The following is a 17737-nucleotide window of genomic DNA, read 5'->3' on the forward strand; positions in this document are numbered from 1 at the left end:
ATATCATGTTTACATTTTTTTTTTTAATTATTAAATTAAAAATTATTTGGATTCTTTTGAATTAGAGCACATGTTCATCAATTGACCACATTTACACACCCATTGCGCCAGTTCAATCCTGAACTCCACCAGAAGGTCAAACTACTCGCCATTAACGCAGGTGCCCCAGAAAAGCACAACTGTCTACAATAATAACTAGCCAAGTGGATTTCTGCCATGTTTATTATAATCATTTACAGCTGTTTTTCTGCGGTGGCGTATTAAAGTGTCTGTGACCACGGTTGTTTTGTCGTTACATGTCAACCATGACACTTGTAGTCAGTTTGTTTGTTTTTTTTCAAACAGTGACATTGTGCAACCATTAAAGTAAACAAAACAACATAGACATAAACACACTGTTGAATTCAATCCCATTGATTAGATGATCCAGTGCCCTAGAAAAAAGCCATTGACATTGATATACGCTACTCCCAAAAAGTTAAGTGATATTTGTTTGCGGGTGAAGCCAAAGCTTAAACTGCCAAAAACGTTTTGTGAGTAGTGTATGATCGGTCAGGGAAGTTTTACAAATATTATGACAATACTGTACTGTCCCATTAAATAGTGGAGTGAGCCAAGTTAGTCCAATTTACACTTTTACACATATCCACCTTTTCCAGTTTTAAATTGAACATGGACATGTAAGTGCAGGCACGTCTTCCCCACCCCTGATAGAAACCACTCAGTGTTCCTTTCCCCTTGCTAATGACATGAGTTTTGACCAAGATGCAGTTTTTTAAAAATTCTTTCATCGAGCGAGCTAGAGGTTAAAATTCAAAGGCCGGGGTGTCATGAACCGCTTGACTGTCTCATCCGTAACTTGCTTGCGTCGCTCCTGATGCTCGGCGATGATTGGTTGCAGGATTTCGATCAATGTCTTCTTCAGTTCCCCGGTTAGGAGAGCGCCGCTTGTGTAGTCCTAAACACAACGTGTGTGGTCAGTCCATGGATGGACACAGAAAATGGAGCTCGAAGCTTATGGTTATCAATCCGTTTCGTGTTCGCTCTCACCTGTCTGATCTTCTCCAGCTTCTCGTCGTCTTCCAAGAAGAAGGTCAAGTACATAAAGGAGACGTCCACATCTACGTTGCCGCCGTACTTCCGGTGCTCCTCCACCGTGTCTTTCCCCCCCGAAAAAGCGTACTTGTTGATCTGTGAACAATCACGATCAAAAATTATTTGACTTTGATCAACTATTTATAGCATGAAACTGTGACGGAAAAATGAGCTTCAAATTTACTTCATGAGCTAGTTGTATTTTTTTGACTCCTTTAGATGGCGCTCTCTGTTCAACATTGGGCTGAAAGTACACTGACTTGCCATTTCTTAAACCCCTTTATTCAAACTAACAGTGTCATCTAGAGAAGCCAAAAAATACAACAACTGGTTCATGACGCAACTTTGAATCACCAGCATGTCGTCAACCCCCGCACACAGTATTTGTGGTGTACCATTGGCAAATTTGTGTCGTCACAAACTTTGGGGGGAACCCTCCCTCCACAATTTTCTGAAATACTAACCAATTTGCTTTGTGCTCAGGACAAAGATTATATATGTCTAATATATAATCACTATTATTTTTGTTATGTTTCAACCAAAATAATTTGCACAACCATATTTGGGGGCTCCACTTTAGAACGACAAGAGAAAAACTAAAGACGTACCTTGTTCTTGATCTGTTTGGCCGTGTCTGTGAGAAAGATGGACGAGTTGGCGTCACTGGCGCTCATTTTGGTCTGCGCCCCCTGCAGGGCGGGGAAGAAAGTGGAGTGCAACAGGGCCGGCTTGGGGTAGCCGATCCTCGGGGCCACGTCGCGGGTCATTCGGAAGTAGGGGTCCTGAGGGGAATTGCGTGATAAAATGTCATTGACATTGACATACAAGTACAGTAATGACTTGAGATACAAAAAAAAATGGCACTGTGTAATATTGTACTTTATAAAAACATAATTAAATGTAAAGAATTAAAGAACAGAAACCGTTTTTATCAGATATTTTTTCTTCTGTTGAATAGACGTTGTGCTGCTCAAGCGATCCCTCAGATAGCATTCCACATACTGGTGACATGTTTAATTTGAGAAGCTGATCAGAACCTTTTGGGTGAAAATAGCTGTTTTTCAGCTGATTTGATTCTTATGGACTCAATAAATCAGCTATAACGTGACATGAAACCCCACAGTCTGAATTTCAGTCACGGGTGTCAAAAAGTCGTCCATTGCTACGTGCTGTCCCTGCAAGCCATGTTTCAGTCCCGTCCAACCAAGTCAACCATCTATCAGCACGATGACAACATTTCTCCCAGCGTAGGGCAGAAAAAGCGCTCACCGTTTCGCATTTCGCAATTCATCTTTGATGAATTATATGTTCGCGGCTCCTTTTCAGCTCTATAATAGCAAAAAAAAAGCAACGTAAACACGGGAAATGCCGACTCGGCCACCCGCTCACGGAGGCTGCCATATTTGTAATGTTCCCCCACAATCCGATGCTATGCTCGGACGGCGTGCCGTCACATGACCACCAGTAACGCAAATTAAATCGTCAGTGGCTAAAAATTGTGATATTCATTGCCAAATTAGACAATAAGTGCAGGAATACACATGGAGAGATTTTGGTGGTGGGCTACTTTACAATTGCTCAAAATGTGTCTCCCCCCGACCCTTCCCACATGTGTGGAACGATGTTGAAGGATCCGCGGCCACGGCTAATGCTCTATATTCGCTGAGTGTTGCTGTAAAACACTGACCTGGTCTATGGCGCAGGGGATGAGACACTGAACGTCCTTTTTATCACCAAAGATATGCGGGAAAGAGTTACTGAAGGAAGGGGCCGCCTGGATGGCTGGGAAGCTGATCTTTCCTGGATAGAGCAGATGCAGACAGACAGCCATGATGATGGAAACTGTTAGAGTTCAAGACAGTATTACTAACAACTACAGATGGACATAGTAATCAATGAATTGATTTGTAATTAAGAATTCATTGGATTTGACTGATTAATCGCTTCTTGAAGCAATTGAGGTGGTAACTAGTTTGCCGTCTTATGCAGAGTACACGTACCGACAGTCGAGACTAATTTGAGCATTTTCCCTCTCTTCTGCTCAATGTCGGCAAAGGCCCTATGACTGCATATCCCTAATGCAAACGCGACAACTTTTTCCACTTATGTCACATACACGAAAAGAGCAAGGCCACGTCATCTTGTGTAAGACCATACTTAGTCGAGCCCTTTTTAAAAATTTGTCAGCCCACGCCCCCAGCCCCAAAAATTGGCATCCGTATCCGTCCGGAGGGTACCTCTGGCGTTATCTTGTGACACCGCCTCCCGTAGATCAGCCTTGGTACTACAACAGATTTGGTTTGGGGGAAGAGACAATTCTCAGTAGCGTTGTGGCCATCTCAAGTACACACACTATAAGTGCAGTGACCTCACACATGGTGACTATTGCCTTGTTGTGTATGGGTTCTTTCACATTTTCAAAATTGTCGAAGATGTTATAAATCAGTATGTGTGTACTCCGGCTAATGGAATATCAGCATGACGTCAGTCATCACGCAAAGTTAGTCCAAATGTCCATCCTGACTCTCTTACCAATGCAGTCGCTGTCTGTAAAGCCAAAGATGCCTTTGACCTGATTGAACGTCACATGCTTTTGGATCTTCACCACATTCCTGTAGAACTGTGGTGACGCACTGCGGGTATAAGAAAAAAACACAACAGTGAAGGAACGCATGTGGTTTGGACATGCCCAGACAAGATGGCCGTCGGTCACTCGTTACCAACCCCATGTAGTCGAGGTCGGAGAAGATGAAGGTCTTGTTGACGTCGAATCCGCAGGCGATGATGTCCTTGGCGTTCTCCACGGTGAACTGGTGGCACTGCTCCAGCGTCAGGTCCTTCCACAGGTACTTCTCATCGTCCGTCATTTGGATCACCAGGGGGATGTCAAACACGTCCTGCAGCCATCTGCAACAAGGATGTTACCACTTATACATCTTCAGTCAACGTGAAATGATACTTAGAAGTACCCCAACTTACAAGTCTTTCCCGTCATGAGCCATCTGCTTGATTGATTTTTTTGGTTTTGTGTTGCGAGCCAAAATTTGAGATACAAAGAAATATAATTTAAAGGGAAGTCAACGCAAACATTTTTTTTTTTTTCAAGAATATGTCCTATGCAAGCCCACTAGTTGAAACAGGGCATTCGGATAAATATTGCGTTTGTGGAATAAGTGTTAATCCACTAGTTTTTAGACGACCAATCACGGCTCAGATTCAGAAAACAGGTCAGCCGTGATTGGTCTTTGTGAGCAGTTGTGATGTCATTTTCAGTCGACAGAAGAGAAAATGGCCGCCCCCAGAAATGGCTAAAAACGAGTGCATTTTGCTGCTGAGCTTGTATTCCACAAACGCAAAATTAATCAGAATGCCGTGTTTCAACTAGTCGGCCTGCCGGGAACATATTCTTGAAAAAAATATGTTTGGGTTGATTTCCGCTTTAAAGGAGAAGTCAACCCCAAAAAATTCTTCACAGTATATTTACAATATTCATCTTGAGAAAGCAGGTGAGCCGTGATTGGTTGTTACCTGAGCCCTGAGAAACTGTGATGTCTAAAAAATGTATTGTTACAATTATTGTTATTATTAGTATTATTATTATTATTATTAAAAGAACAATCAGAAAAGAAATTACTGGTAGTAACAAATACAAAGTAAAATAGCATCAGCTGTTCCTGCTGAACGTGCCATGGCCTCTTAGGGGCAGTGTTGTGCGGTGACGGCACTGCAATTAGGACTGTCACTATTGATTTTTTTTTTTTTTTTTTTCCTTTCCAATGTTACAATGTGGGACAATGTCATTGCGGTCTGTGGTGCCAAGAGGTGATTTTCAATGGAAAAACAACTATTAAGGCTTGTCGACAAAGGTTCAAACGCAGATATTCACTAGTGTTTTCCAACGCAATCTTTGCTGAACTGAATGAGCTGCTCAACTCACTTGGTGAAGATAAAGGGGATGAGGTGGCCAACATGCATGGCCTGTGATGAGGGACCTCTGCCAGTGTACAGGAAGAAGGACTTGTGCTTCTCATACGTGTCCAGCACTTGATGCATGTCTCTGTAAATACAGCACAGTAGACAAATCAGAACAGATTCTCCTCAACTTTGCCGTTAATTTTTCCTCATGGGCCTGATCATGTCTGTCAATATCACCTGTGTGTTAAAGGCTAACGAACCTGTGTGAAAAAAAGATTCCTCGACGAAGAAAGTGGTGAGGTTTCTGTCCGGTCACTTTCTCTATTCTATCCACCAGCTCTTGGTCGATTTTACTGCTGCCAAAGCGCACTAAAACAAAGAAGACATCATTGTGGGAATAATCAACTACGGAGAAACATTTCATTGGTTTTTCTCATAAAATTACAAATAGTATCATCAAGATATTGTCATTTTCCTGGAATATTATGACCTAAATCTTTTAAAGTCACATTTTATTCCCATGTTATTCCCATCTCATAAAATCTGGACTTTATTTTCTTTTTTTTTTTTTAAATTACCACTTTTTCACAGAATGTTAACTCAAGTCTTTGAATATTACAATTTAAAAAATATTCCAGTATCATATAGTAATATGAAAGTATATAAAAAAATATATGATAAAATTACAACTTTATTCTATACTATTACATCATTTGCTCATGTGCATTTTAAACTGTAATGTAAATTTTAAATTTAGATTCTCATAATTACAATTTTTACTCTCATAACTGTATGACATTTATATGACATTTTTTTCTTTCGTGTGGCTCTAATATGCTTTTGTACAATCCAATCAACTTTTTTTTTTTTTTCAACAGGAGAAGCTAATTTGATCTCACCAATGAGTTTGTCATAATCAACGCCTTTCGCGCTGTTTGTGGAGACACTCCAGGGGTTAACTTCATCATCACCATCATCATCATTGTTGCCATCCGCCGCCAGGCCGTTTTCTGAGCTAAGTGATTTTTCAGATGGCGGACATCCTGCTTTGTAGTCCTGACCCGTCACCTGTTTGTAGTCCGATTTCAATTTGAGTAGGAACTGGACCGCGGCATCAATTTCTGCCTGGAGAAACAATATTTACACCAACAATGAAATTAATAAAAATAGTTAGGTATTTAAAGTATACAATACAAACTACGTTACTTATTGTATTTAGATGCATGTATATGATCTCTGAAAACTTTGTCTGCTTCTATTTGAGTAGTGATGGCCAGATGAAACCTTTGAACACCAAGTTTTCCATCCAACTGGTTTGCCAACAGGTTCAGCTAGTGAGGTTTTATGTGCTCACAACCCCCTCTGGCGGCCCAAACTTTGATTATCATTTTAAACTGTGTGACTGCATTTTTGTAGTCTTGCAACACTGTCCGCATGAAAATAATCGCTAAAATTGCAATTTAGCAATCTTGTATTCTGTGAGGTGTCACTGCACTTCGAAATCAAACCTGTTTGTCACCTGAGAAGAAACAAAATGTAGACATTATCTTCAAAAACGTTTAGATAATAACAAAAATGGAATTAAAAAGTTATTGAGTCGAGTAGTAAGTTATGAAATATGTTAATAAGAGTGACAGTGTTGAACTTATTACTATTTGTAACATATTTCATGGCACACATTCAAATGTGTGATATCTTACAGAGATTTACAAAATATTTAATATGTGAGAACACTTTTTTTTAATAAACACCATGAATAAATGTATTTGTCACAGGAAATTTGCCAAGTTTCAACAGGACAACTAACAAAATTTCCACAGATTTTCCTTGTCTGTTCATTAATCGAACCACCTCTCGAGGTAACGAAGTTTCATATGTCATTATTGACATCATTTCCATATACTAAATCACGTTTCGATACACACATCAGAAATTTTATCCTGGATTGCTCGACACATCGTGCCTCGGCACAATTTGACCCATCACTAGCCTTGAGCCAGCCCACCGGGCATCTGCCCGCTATGCCTGAACGCTAGTCCAGCCCCGATGGCACAACAATTTAGTCTTCATTTAACATAACATACATGTTTTTGGACCGTGAGAGGAAGCCAGAGTACGAGCAGAAAATTCACACGAGCACGGAGAGAACATGCATGCTGAGTTTCGAACCCCAGAAACAAGAACAGTGAGGCACACCTGCAAACACCCCGACCCCTATGTTGTCCTTGTTATCAACAATCATTGAACATTAAGATGCAACAGATACACACACTCATTGGTTAAGGCTTTATTTGTTATGGGTTTACGGACACTTACCTTCTCAGCTTTAGTCGATTTTAAGCTTCTAACTTTGTCACCCTGTGCTGTCAGTTTCTCATAGAGCTCCAATGGACTACTCGCTGCATCTCCTTGGCAGTCTGTCATCGTCACACTAGTCAAAACACGCAGAGTTAAATACAATGAACAGCAGCTACACTGTATTTTAAATAGCCGATGAGTTTCATGTGGTAGAACTGGCGAAAGAGAAACTCCCATATGTGAGTTATCAGCCTTGAATTAAAGCGTCAACATCACGAACAGTACAACGTGTCAATTAGTAATGGTTCAATTGTCAATAAAAACACGTATAGTTCATGTACTGTATGTATAGTACTGGTGTTTTAAAGAAATTAATAAAATGTATTCGTGCACATACCGTGTAATAGGGTTACACAGCCGGGTGCTCGCTCATACAACTTGCATCAGCATAAGAGCAACTTGATGCTCGGATGAAATTCGTCCCGAGAAATATGTTATTGATTAAAGTTTCCGCTTGTTAACTCATGAGCGTATTTGTCTTTTGGAAGGAATATTTAAAGGTAAATTGTTTTATATTAATAATAAAACGTGTAAGGTGCTTTTGATTTAATTATGCCAAAAGTAAACCTGACATTTAGGGTTGTACTAATAATGGGGACATATTTAAGCGGCGGGACACTATACCGGAAGTTTTTACAAATAAAAGTATTTTTTCCGGCGGAATCGGTAATTTCAAAAGAAAATTATTGAAAAACGTTAACCGTAAACGGTACACGTTTGATGTTTTTTGGAGGAGGTTAGAACTCATTTGTTTAGTGTCTTATTCTAGTGTGTAAGGTACATGTAGTACGACAAGCTAACAAGCGAATTTGGGACGGCAACGTTACAAAAAAGGTATGGCTAGCTAGCCGGCTAGTTTGTTTCCAGTACGTTATCCGAAGCTTCTGTCTGTCTGGATATAGGACACTTTTTTTTATCACAACGGTAAGAAATAACTGATATTTTTCTGGGTATTATTATTATTTTTTTAATTCTTCTGGTGTGTGTTGATATATCAACCAATAGATGTCACCCTTGGAACGTTGTTGTCCCTCGTGTTGAGTGAGGATGACCACATTAGTAGCCTATGAGGATTCTGACTCTGAGGATGAACGCCAAGACCAGAAAGAAGGAGCTGGATCAGGACCAGAAACAAAGGACTGTCAGTCATTGGCGTTGATGACGAACTCTGACAGCACACTGTTGGAATGCCACCAGAATGTCTTCGCAAAGGACGGCTCCTCTTCACAAAAGCAGAGCTGTTCTCTTAGTTCATCTGTTGCTTTTCAGAAGAATGCTACCTTGCTTCCATACTTCCCACCAAGTGTCCCTTTTAAGTCCAAAAGACCCTGCACTGTCTCGCCTGGTGTCCGACCCTATATTCCCAAGAGGCAAAGACTTGTAACTTCTTCCACGGAGAAAGAGGAGAACCTAACAGGGAGAGTTCATGGCAATAATGTCCAAATTCTCTCAGAAGTGTCTCAGAAAGTGAAGCTGCATCTTGCTCACACGCGTGCTGCTGCTGCTGCTGCTGCTGGAATACCCAAGAAGCTTCTGCTGACCCTTCAAGGCCACCAAGGTCCGGTCAACTCAGTGCAGTGGTGTCCAGTTCCTGAGAGAAGTCATCTACTGCTTTCCGCCTCCATGGACAAGACCTTTAAGGTGCAGTGAGTAAGACTTCGGATAAAATTAGGTGTGTGCTGGCAATAATTAGAGCTGGGTAGAGTTGCAATAAATGTACTCAAGTATGGGTACTCTTATTACAGAATAATGACTCAAGTCAAAGTAAACACTAGTCACACAACGGATTACTTAAGAGTACGGTAACTAAATATTCAGGGGGAAAAAAACTTCTCAAGTACTAACTGGTTTGTCTGTTTATTTCTTTTAATTACAGCAAACATGTCAAATTGACATGTACACTCAGCAGATGGGTGACAGGTTTATAATACTGGACAACCAACCTACAATATTACATGAAATAGGGTGACTAAACATTAGGAACATCTGCAAACATGCTGCCCATCAAATTAATAAATTGCACATTAAATTGCAATATTGAGGGGGAAAAAAATAGTAAAACTCAAAGTTGTTCAGCCCTAGTCATGGAGATAATCACTTACCTGATATTCAATGTATGCGGTGTGCTGTGACACAATAATCTCCCTGCCCTCTTGCTATAGAAACACAGCACGCACCACATTCTGGACAATCATATCTGTCACTGTCAGTCCAATGTATGTCAGCGCCCACGGGATTTCCTATCTTTTGGATTCTACCCTCACATTCTGCTTCTCTCTATTTCGCCCTGGGAAAAGGAGCGGGAAAGGTCAAGAGATGCAGGTTTCCGAAACCATAGCACCCCGTCGTCCATTCTTAAGCGAGGTTGACAATGGAATCCGTTAAAATATTCAGAGGTTCATTTGCATATTCAAACGAGTCCAGCGACAGCATGGACACAACTTTTCCATCGCTCCGCTTGCATACCGGTAATTGGTGGCCAAATGAGGAAAATTAGATTAGGGTGTTTTGTGTGCCACTCTGATTGCATCTCAGGCCCTGGTTAGTTAACCAGGCATCTCATGGCCACCAATAGAATGATTTTGCCCTCCTTTTTTGTCTTTTTGGTCTTCCAATCCACTGAATATTGATCACATTTTCCTCCCATTTTATTAAATACAATTTAGTACATGGTCAGGAACTAAAGTTGTCATGTGAAGAGTACCTCAAATTGTCAATTTTTGTGAAAGTCATGCTAATTGAAAGTTAATGTTAACTCTATTCCTAAAGGCATTCCCTTGGATGCCTTCACATTGACTATTACTGAAGAGAAAAATTGACAACTAAATAAATAAACTAAAATACAACCACTCATATTTTCACCTGCATGTGCGAGACTCAGTCGATGTACGATCACGTATCGGTGAGAGGCAGGTTACACCTTGGGCTGGTTGCCAGTCAATCACAGTGTGTTAGTATCTACTATGAACAATTAATATGTGTATACAATTGACTTTGACTTTCCACGTTGGGGTAAGTTCCACTTCCTGTTCTCTGGTTATTATCACAAGTGTCCTCTTTTAAATTAAACATTTTAACCCCCCCCCAACACACTCGGCCACCAGGGGGCAATGTCCATCCATGAGTCTTTCTATTGGCCTGCTGTCATCGAATCAATGTCTTTATTTATAATGTGTTATTTAGAGCATCTGGATGTGCTTTTTAGTCAGAGTAGTTAACTTTCAGCAATAAAAACGACAACAAACTGACAATGAGGCCTATTAAGCCCTGTATTGGCAGGTGGGAATTAGCAATTTCCTCATTTGCTGTGACACAAAGAACAGTAAAGTAACAGTTGTCATAATTATAAGTCTGGCATTAATGAGGAATTTATATTTAAGCTACATTATTTCTTCTCTATTGTTTCTGGCCGAAGACACACAGTCTCTGAAGTCCTCACATCAATCTCACGCTTGTCTTTCTTTAGCAGTAGCCCTTCCTCATCCTCAGACCGTATGCAATTAGTCATCGTCGCCATGGCTATGACAGGTGTAAGACAGCAGTTTTATATTGATAATAGGAATACTCATTTATTTTTTAATTACCCCGAGCCATTTAGGAAGCAGATTAGCCAATGAGTCATCAGGAAGGATCCGCTGTGCAAGTCTGGCAAGTGGCCGGTGAAAATAAAGACAATGTAGAAAAAGGGGCAGAAAACGCTCATTTACAGGTCTCACGTTTTGTGAGATTATTGTCAGCATTAATTTTTTATTTTATTTTGTGCTTTAATGGTGATAGGATGGAGTCACTCCATATTACAGTACTTTTATGCTTTTTGGTGCTATGCGTAGGTGATACAGCAGCCTTGAGATGGCAGTGTTTCCTCAAGCCCGACGTCAGACGGCACACTCGAACCTTTGAGTTGCAACACAAACCCTTCCGCAACACGGTCGACACTATAAACCATTTATTTTTATTTATTTATTTTTGAAAGGTAATGCTTTGAGTAACATGTTTAACTGTCATAAAAGTGTAAAAAGAAGTCAACTTTTGTATGCTGAAAACTCTGATGCGTGACAGACGTGAAGCCTATGAGGAAGAAAATCAACTTCGTCCATTATAGTTTAACATTCTTAACCTTCTAAGTATAAAAGTATAAAAAAGTATAAAAGTGAACACGGTATATTATTACTAGATTGTGCGAGGTGAGCTTTCTCTAGTCTGTTTGTTGATGCGGTTTGTGTTTGTTGCTGCGGTTAGCTTGACTACTTCTAAGCGGGTCCTCGATGCAGGAAAAAAATGCCTTCAGCATTTTTTTTTAACCGAGATAGCCAAATTACTCAAGGACTAATTTCAGCCCTAGTTCAAAACATGAACAGTACTTCAGACTGTGAGCAAGATTGTTGACCCGGTCCTCTCTTTCATCTCCCTGGTACTTTGCACGTCTTGTTGAGTACGGGTAATGACGTCCGATTTCTTGGGCACCGCAACGTTCTCTGGGCATTCCAGACATGTCAGGGTGCCCCTCTGCTCAACAAAAAAAAACATTTTGTCTCCTCTTTTTCTTGAATTTGGCTGTCCTCGTTGCCAACCTTTTCTCTTTACGGAGGGCTTGTGAAAGACATGACTGGGACTGGGTGACAGGATATCTTTGCCTCCCACTTGGTTTCACTTCAAAATTACATTTCGCTGAAAGCTGTCGTGAGCCTGAGCTATGGTAGCCCCTATGTGATTAAAACAACAAGAAAACACACACGCACACATACGCAACGCCCGGGGCAACGACACGGCAAAAAAGGTGGGTCCGCACTAACATTAAACTTTGATGGATGGATGTCAAATGGGGAGCGGCAAAATATCATCCTGCGGGCCACAAATGGCCCCTTAGCCACGAGTTTGGGACCCCTGAAGTAACAGATGCCAAAGACAGTGGTCGTGTAGATATGCACTGCCACGAATAGCAAAAATCCATGTGTAATTTCTGCCTAGTAATTGCCTATAGTTGCCACACGGTAATGGCAAAGCACCACTTTTCTATTTGACATTGCTTTAAATGGCATTCAATGTTGAACATGTATGGGGTGGCAATAACAGGCAGACAAACAGGCTAAAGTAGCAAAGACCTCGTTGTCAAGTAAACAGTCTATTCTGTTTACATGTCGCCGATTGTCATGCATGGTAGTTTGATATTGTGAGATGCGTAGAAAACAGACGAAGAATACAACCATGGAAAAAAAATATGAGCCCGCCCTTGTTTCTTCAGCTTCGTGTTCATTTTAAATGCCTAGTACACTCAAGCAAACATTTGTATGGACCAATGTATTAATGACAAAAACGGCCCATAAGCGTTGAATTTAGGAGCTGATCAAGACATTTTTCAAAGGTTTTCTTGATAATAACCAAAATCATTCCACAAGATCTTATATAACTAAAGAAATATATAATCTAATATAATATGGCAGTGTATTGCAAATAAATGTTTCTTTAGTGCATTCCATGTTTGCTTTTGGCTCAGTTAGTCACTCGATCCACTTTTACTGGCACCGGACATTTAAAATGAACCAAAATTTGAAGAAAACATGGCTGTCTCATTTTTTCCCCTGGCTGTATGTTTGTGTGGATTGATACTGTTTACAAGTAGACAGATGGATGACATGTTGGCTCTGTGCGCTGAGCTGTAAATGAATCGAATGAAAAACGAAATCCCGATAGGCGCAAGTATATTACTTAGCAGCATCACAGCATTCCCTCAATAGTGATGATGGGACTCTCATAACAAATGGACCATAGATTCGACTTTCCTGTGTACTCTTTTTGTTGTCTTTGTATTTTGCCTTGGAAAGATCACTCCATGACCTGTTAATGGCTAAATATGACAATAACTCAGAGGGAACACCGTGACAGAGCACTCTTGATTTGTGAACAATAGTCCGCTAGGCCTAATACAGATGGGGCAAGCATGCTAAATCTGGTGCAAGCATGCTAAATCTGGTGCAAGCGTATCTTCATCTTTTCATATTTAATAATGTATGTACACCATTGTCCACCGCCCAAAGAGATATTGTTTTTTTTGTGCAATATCTCTTTTATATTGTATTTACCACGTATATTGTTATATCACATAACTGTAGTCGGAGCATAAGCAATAGTTTCTCGTTTAATCTTGTTTGCTACTCGTGCTAGTGTTGCATCACAGAATACAAAGGGGAATTGGCTGCTGCATTGTTTAGGGTAATCATTGATGGGCTTTGATGCAGTCTAGCGTACCAAGGTCGGTTGGCTCCCACATCACATCACATTCGAATTGCAACAGAAAGTGTGTTTGGAACTATGGTCTCGGTGTGGCTGATTTGGTCGGTAAAATATTTTGTTGATTATGTTTATATCTACTATATCAGTCTGATTGCAGAGTTTGACAAAGTGCTCGACCTATATCAAACTAACCATCTGATTTTAATCAGCTGGTAGATGGGAGGGCTCATGGTTTAATTCTTCTGGATCTCAGTTCCCCTTTTGATACCATTGACCACTGCATAAACCGCTTTAAACACTGAGCAGCATCTTTTGAAGAGAAACTTTTGCGGCCACCACTGGTAACCACTCCATCCTTTCCTGTGGTGTACAGCAAGGTTCGGTTTAGGTCCAAATGTATTTTCTATTGCCTGTGGGGTACCGCAAGGTTTTGTTTAGGTCCAATTTTATTGTCGATTATGCTATCGCTTGATAATCCAGCACCGCAAACTGTCCTTTCACCGCTGTGCCGATGAAAGAGTGCCTTTCCGATATCACCTGCTGGGTGGCACAAAACGTTCTGCAACTCAATAACTTGGAATCTGAAATACTTTTTCCTAACATGCAAAACTCTAACCTTATCATTCAAGCCAGCCTTGCTAGCTTTACAGATAGTATCACACACAGACAGCCAAAAATGGATTTCACCTTCACAAGTCACATCAATAAAGCCGTCCAGTCCTTCTTCCTCTACATATGCACCATAGGCAAAGTAAAATCGTTAATGATCAAACTGCACCTTGAAAAATGTATCAATGCTTCTGATTGCTTCAGGCCATTGCAACTTACTCTTCTCCAGTATTGATCTGTAAATCACACTCCAACAGCGAGCTGTCTCATACGGCGTCACATCACCCCAATTTTAGTATCATTACACTGGCTACCAGTTCTTTTTTAGAATTAATTTTACTGCTGACTTTTAAAGCATGTATTGCCACATTGCCAAACCTTTAAGCCCTAATGAGCCAGCCGGCAGCCCCAGATCCTCAGGTTAAGGGCCTTCTGGTTGTCCAAAATCAAGTCTTAAAACTAAAAGTGAGAAAGCATTGTCCATAATGCTTGCAGAGAAGATAAGATACACAGAATCAGTGACACCCTTTAAAATCACTTCTTAAAACTCACTTTTACAAACTCGCCTTTATGTGACGTTGTTTGGAGAGACTCATACGACTGTTGTATTTCCATTTGTATGCTCATCATAACTTTCTTTGTGTCTTTGGCATCAACGGTACCCTTCTGCAGTGGAATCCCAGAAAAAAATCCAAAGAAAAAGCTCAAAAGGCTTGTGGATTTAAGCCTTAAAGATGCTCAAGAGGCAAAGTCTCAGTATATAGTCTTGAACTGCTGGGCCAATGAATTGATATTTCTAACAACTGCATGGTGTAACTTATCTTTCAGAACCATCCCTGGTAAGCTGCACTGAGTATTTGCAACCCTTTCTCTTCAGTCTCCCATAGCGATGCAGCAGCTGTCTTTCTAATGCTGTGTGAAGCGAGCATTTAATAATGAAACACAGAAGCCGAGTTACGTCTGAAGTGGCCCGTTGAGCTTTCGCTGTGGAGCAGAGCAAGCACCCCCCCCCCCCCCATAAAAAAAAACCAAAACCAAAACATGTCTCCCATCGTTAAGAGTCATACCTCATTTGAGCGGGCACCTGACAAGACCACCCACTTGTTGTCAGGCTGAGCTGTGGCCCGTCAGACTGAAAATCAGACCCAATAAGCGGCAGTAAGTCTGATGAAACGCTTGTCGCTGTATCGACGCGGCTCCTTTTGCCAAAGTGTTTGGACCGCACTGCAAACACGCCACTGCAATTAAGAATCACAAGAGATCAGCACTTGTGTCATAAATCACTGTCTCCTTTTTGGACATTTTTTTTGTTGCCCTCCATAATTTATCTGCTGCCTGCGATCACATTTTATGCCGGTCAGGCGTTAGATAGTATAGCTGTGCACGCACACAAAAAAAACAATATGTGGATGCTTGTCTTCTAATCCCCCCATCCATCGTGGAGGTTACGTTTCAGACCGCCCCTGAAATAAGCGGAATTGCTAATTTAAAAAAAATAAATAAATAAAAACGTAATCAAGTTTTCAAACCACTGCTTCAGTACATACATCAGAGATTGAGAAGCATGAGTAATGTAGTATTCCTGGTATGAAGCCTACCAAAGTGTCTTTTGAGTTGTTCTCATATAAAAAAAAACAGCACTGTGTCAAAAGGTGCAGTCATGACGTGTTTGCGCTGCTTTTCAGGTGTGGGACGGAGCTGAGAGTGGACGATGCCTGAGGGTTTACACCTGCCACTCAGGAGCCGTGCGGGATGCATGCTGGAGCCCCTGCGGCCGTCAGCTCCTCACCGGCTCGTTTGACAATACAGCTGTGCTTACTGATGTGGAGACCGGTGAGCAGCAGGCCAGCTTTGCTCTGGGTTTACCCTCTGAACTTAGTCCCAATAATATATTTGTAAAAAAAAAGCAGGTTGCACATAATTTGTGGCTTTTAAATCAGCAGTGAGGCATCAATAACAAAACAAACTAGGAATGCATTTTTTAAAATTTTATTTTTATTTGTTTTATGAAATTGACTCGATATTCATCGAAATAGAGGAAACCACATCAAAATGGAGGAAACCAATTATTGGGCCAATTGGAGGTAACACACAGAATTTGATCTGCACAAAATTGTAATCTGTGCACACAGAAGGCGGGTACAATATTGAAAACAATATTACTGTCATAATTCTTAAAACATAGAATAAATTAATTATAATGATGATACTGTTACAACTAATAGACTTCACACTTTCTCATGCTAAAATATATATTCAAAGAGGAAGTCAACCCCCACATTTTTCTTTATAATACATATGTTCTATGCAGCCCCACTAGTCCAAACATGCCATTCTGATTGATTTTGTGTTTATGGAATATGAGTTAAGTAGTCAAATCCACTCGTTTTTGTCCATCTCAGGGGGCGGCCATTTTGTCACTTGCTGTCAAGTGAAAATGACATTACAGTTTCTCAGGTAACAACCAATCATAAATCAGCTTCAGAAAACAGGTGAGCAGTGATTGGTCGCTACCTGAGCCCTGCGCAGTTGTGATGTCATTTTCAGTTGAACATCGTTTTTTTTTTTTTTTTGCCACTATTAATTGTATACACTAACATCTGTCACTATCAGACAAAAGTGCCTTTCAGGACATAACAAAAACATTACTTTGGTTTAATTACACCACACAGCGATGAAAGTCATTTTTTTATTGCTGCACTACACTCACTTCTCAGCGCACAGCGGGTAGTGTGTTTGTTCCTACTTCTGTTTCATTTCTCTGCGCCAAATCCGGTGGACCATTGTGTTGTCGCCGGGCCTTTTGTGTGATCGTACAATGCATTTTCAAGGTGACATTTACTAGAGATCAATCATTTGGTTTGCTTTGGAAGCGCTTTGCTTCCACCCGGCTAGCGAGCCAGTTCAACAAGCAAGTTGGTGTCCTTATATATCAGCATGTGCAGATGTTCCCTTTCCATAAAAGGAAACTCAACCTAAAACCATGATGCCTCTTCTCTCACAGTGTTATGGAGGCTCTACTGTAAATAAAAGAGTCAGTCGACTGGGCCAGATGTTGGTTTTGAAGCCCCCGTGGTGTTTGCCTCGCCGGCGTCAACTCTTTGCCGTGATGACGTGCTTCCGTTGGTCCTTCCCCTCTCAGTGTGTCTGTCAATACTGCCAATAAGGCCTAAGGATAATAGCTTGGCCTGCACATTAAGCACACAGGCAGCTCTGGGGAGGGGATCAATAATTGATACATCACGGCTGGAGTAACCGCCATGACCTTACAGTGGAGCTTCACAGGCCCCAGCCGAAAACAAACAAATGTTTGTTTGTAGCTACGCGCTCCTGTTGGGTTTGTCTGCTGTCTTAACAGGCTGTTTACACAACGCCGTTGTGAAACTGTGAACTGAAAAACGTTTTCTACTCGTACCTGCTCTGCTAGGTTTCCACGTATTGTGAGCCCATACCGTGTAAATCTCAGCTATGCACTTAGACTGCTTGAGCAGATTCGTCATTGGCGGGTTTTTTTCCCGCCTTTAAAAAA

The 17737-nt window shown here is 40.9% G+C and overlaps 2 protein-coding genes across 5 annotated transcripts in view; one reads left to right on the forward strand and one right to left on the reverse strand.

Moving 5' to 3' along the window:
* Nucleotides 1-17737, forward strand: part of wdr25 (WD repeat domain 25) — a 100122-nt gene that overhangs the window by 3805 nt on the left and 78580 nt on the right. For 3 of the 4 annotated variants that reach the window (XM_086048908.1, XM_086048907.1, XM_086048905.1), the window contains exons 3-4: nt 5889-9009; nt 15894-16041. In XM_086048908.1, the coding sequence (XP_085905034.1) occupies nt 8416-9009; nt 15894-16041 (742 nt within the window). In that variant the 5' untranslated portion in view covers nt 5889-8415. The remainder of the gene's footprint in view (nt 1-5888; nt 9010-15893; nt 16042-17737) is intronic. The other variant, XM_086048906.1, reaches the window with a different exon arrangement.
* wars1 (tryptophanyl-tRNA synthetase 1) lies at nt 205-7938 on the reverse strand. The gene is made up of 11 exons (XM_086048904.1): nt 7706-7938; nt 7327-7441; nt 5910-6135; nt 5271-5379; nt 5033-5152; nt 3820-4002; nt 3628-3728; nt 2783-2895; nt 1704-1877; nt 1051-1191; nt 205-958 (listed from the first exon to the last, which is right to left on the reverse strand). The coding sequence occupies exons 2-11, from the start codon at nt 7432-7434 to the stop codon at nt 800-802; spliced, it is 1434 nt and encodes a 477-aa protein (XP_085905030.1). The 5' UTR covers nt 7435-7441; nt 7706-7938; the 3' UTR covers nt 205-799.

Source organism: Filicampus tigris, chromosome 13, assembly GCF_054856515.1.
Source record: "Filicampus tigris isolate MCC_2025a chromosome 13, RoL_Ftig_1.0, whole genome shotgun sequence".
Lineage (NCBI taxonomy): Eukaryota > Metazoa > Chordata > Actinopteri > Syngnathiformes > Syngnathidae > Filicampus > Filicampus tigris.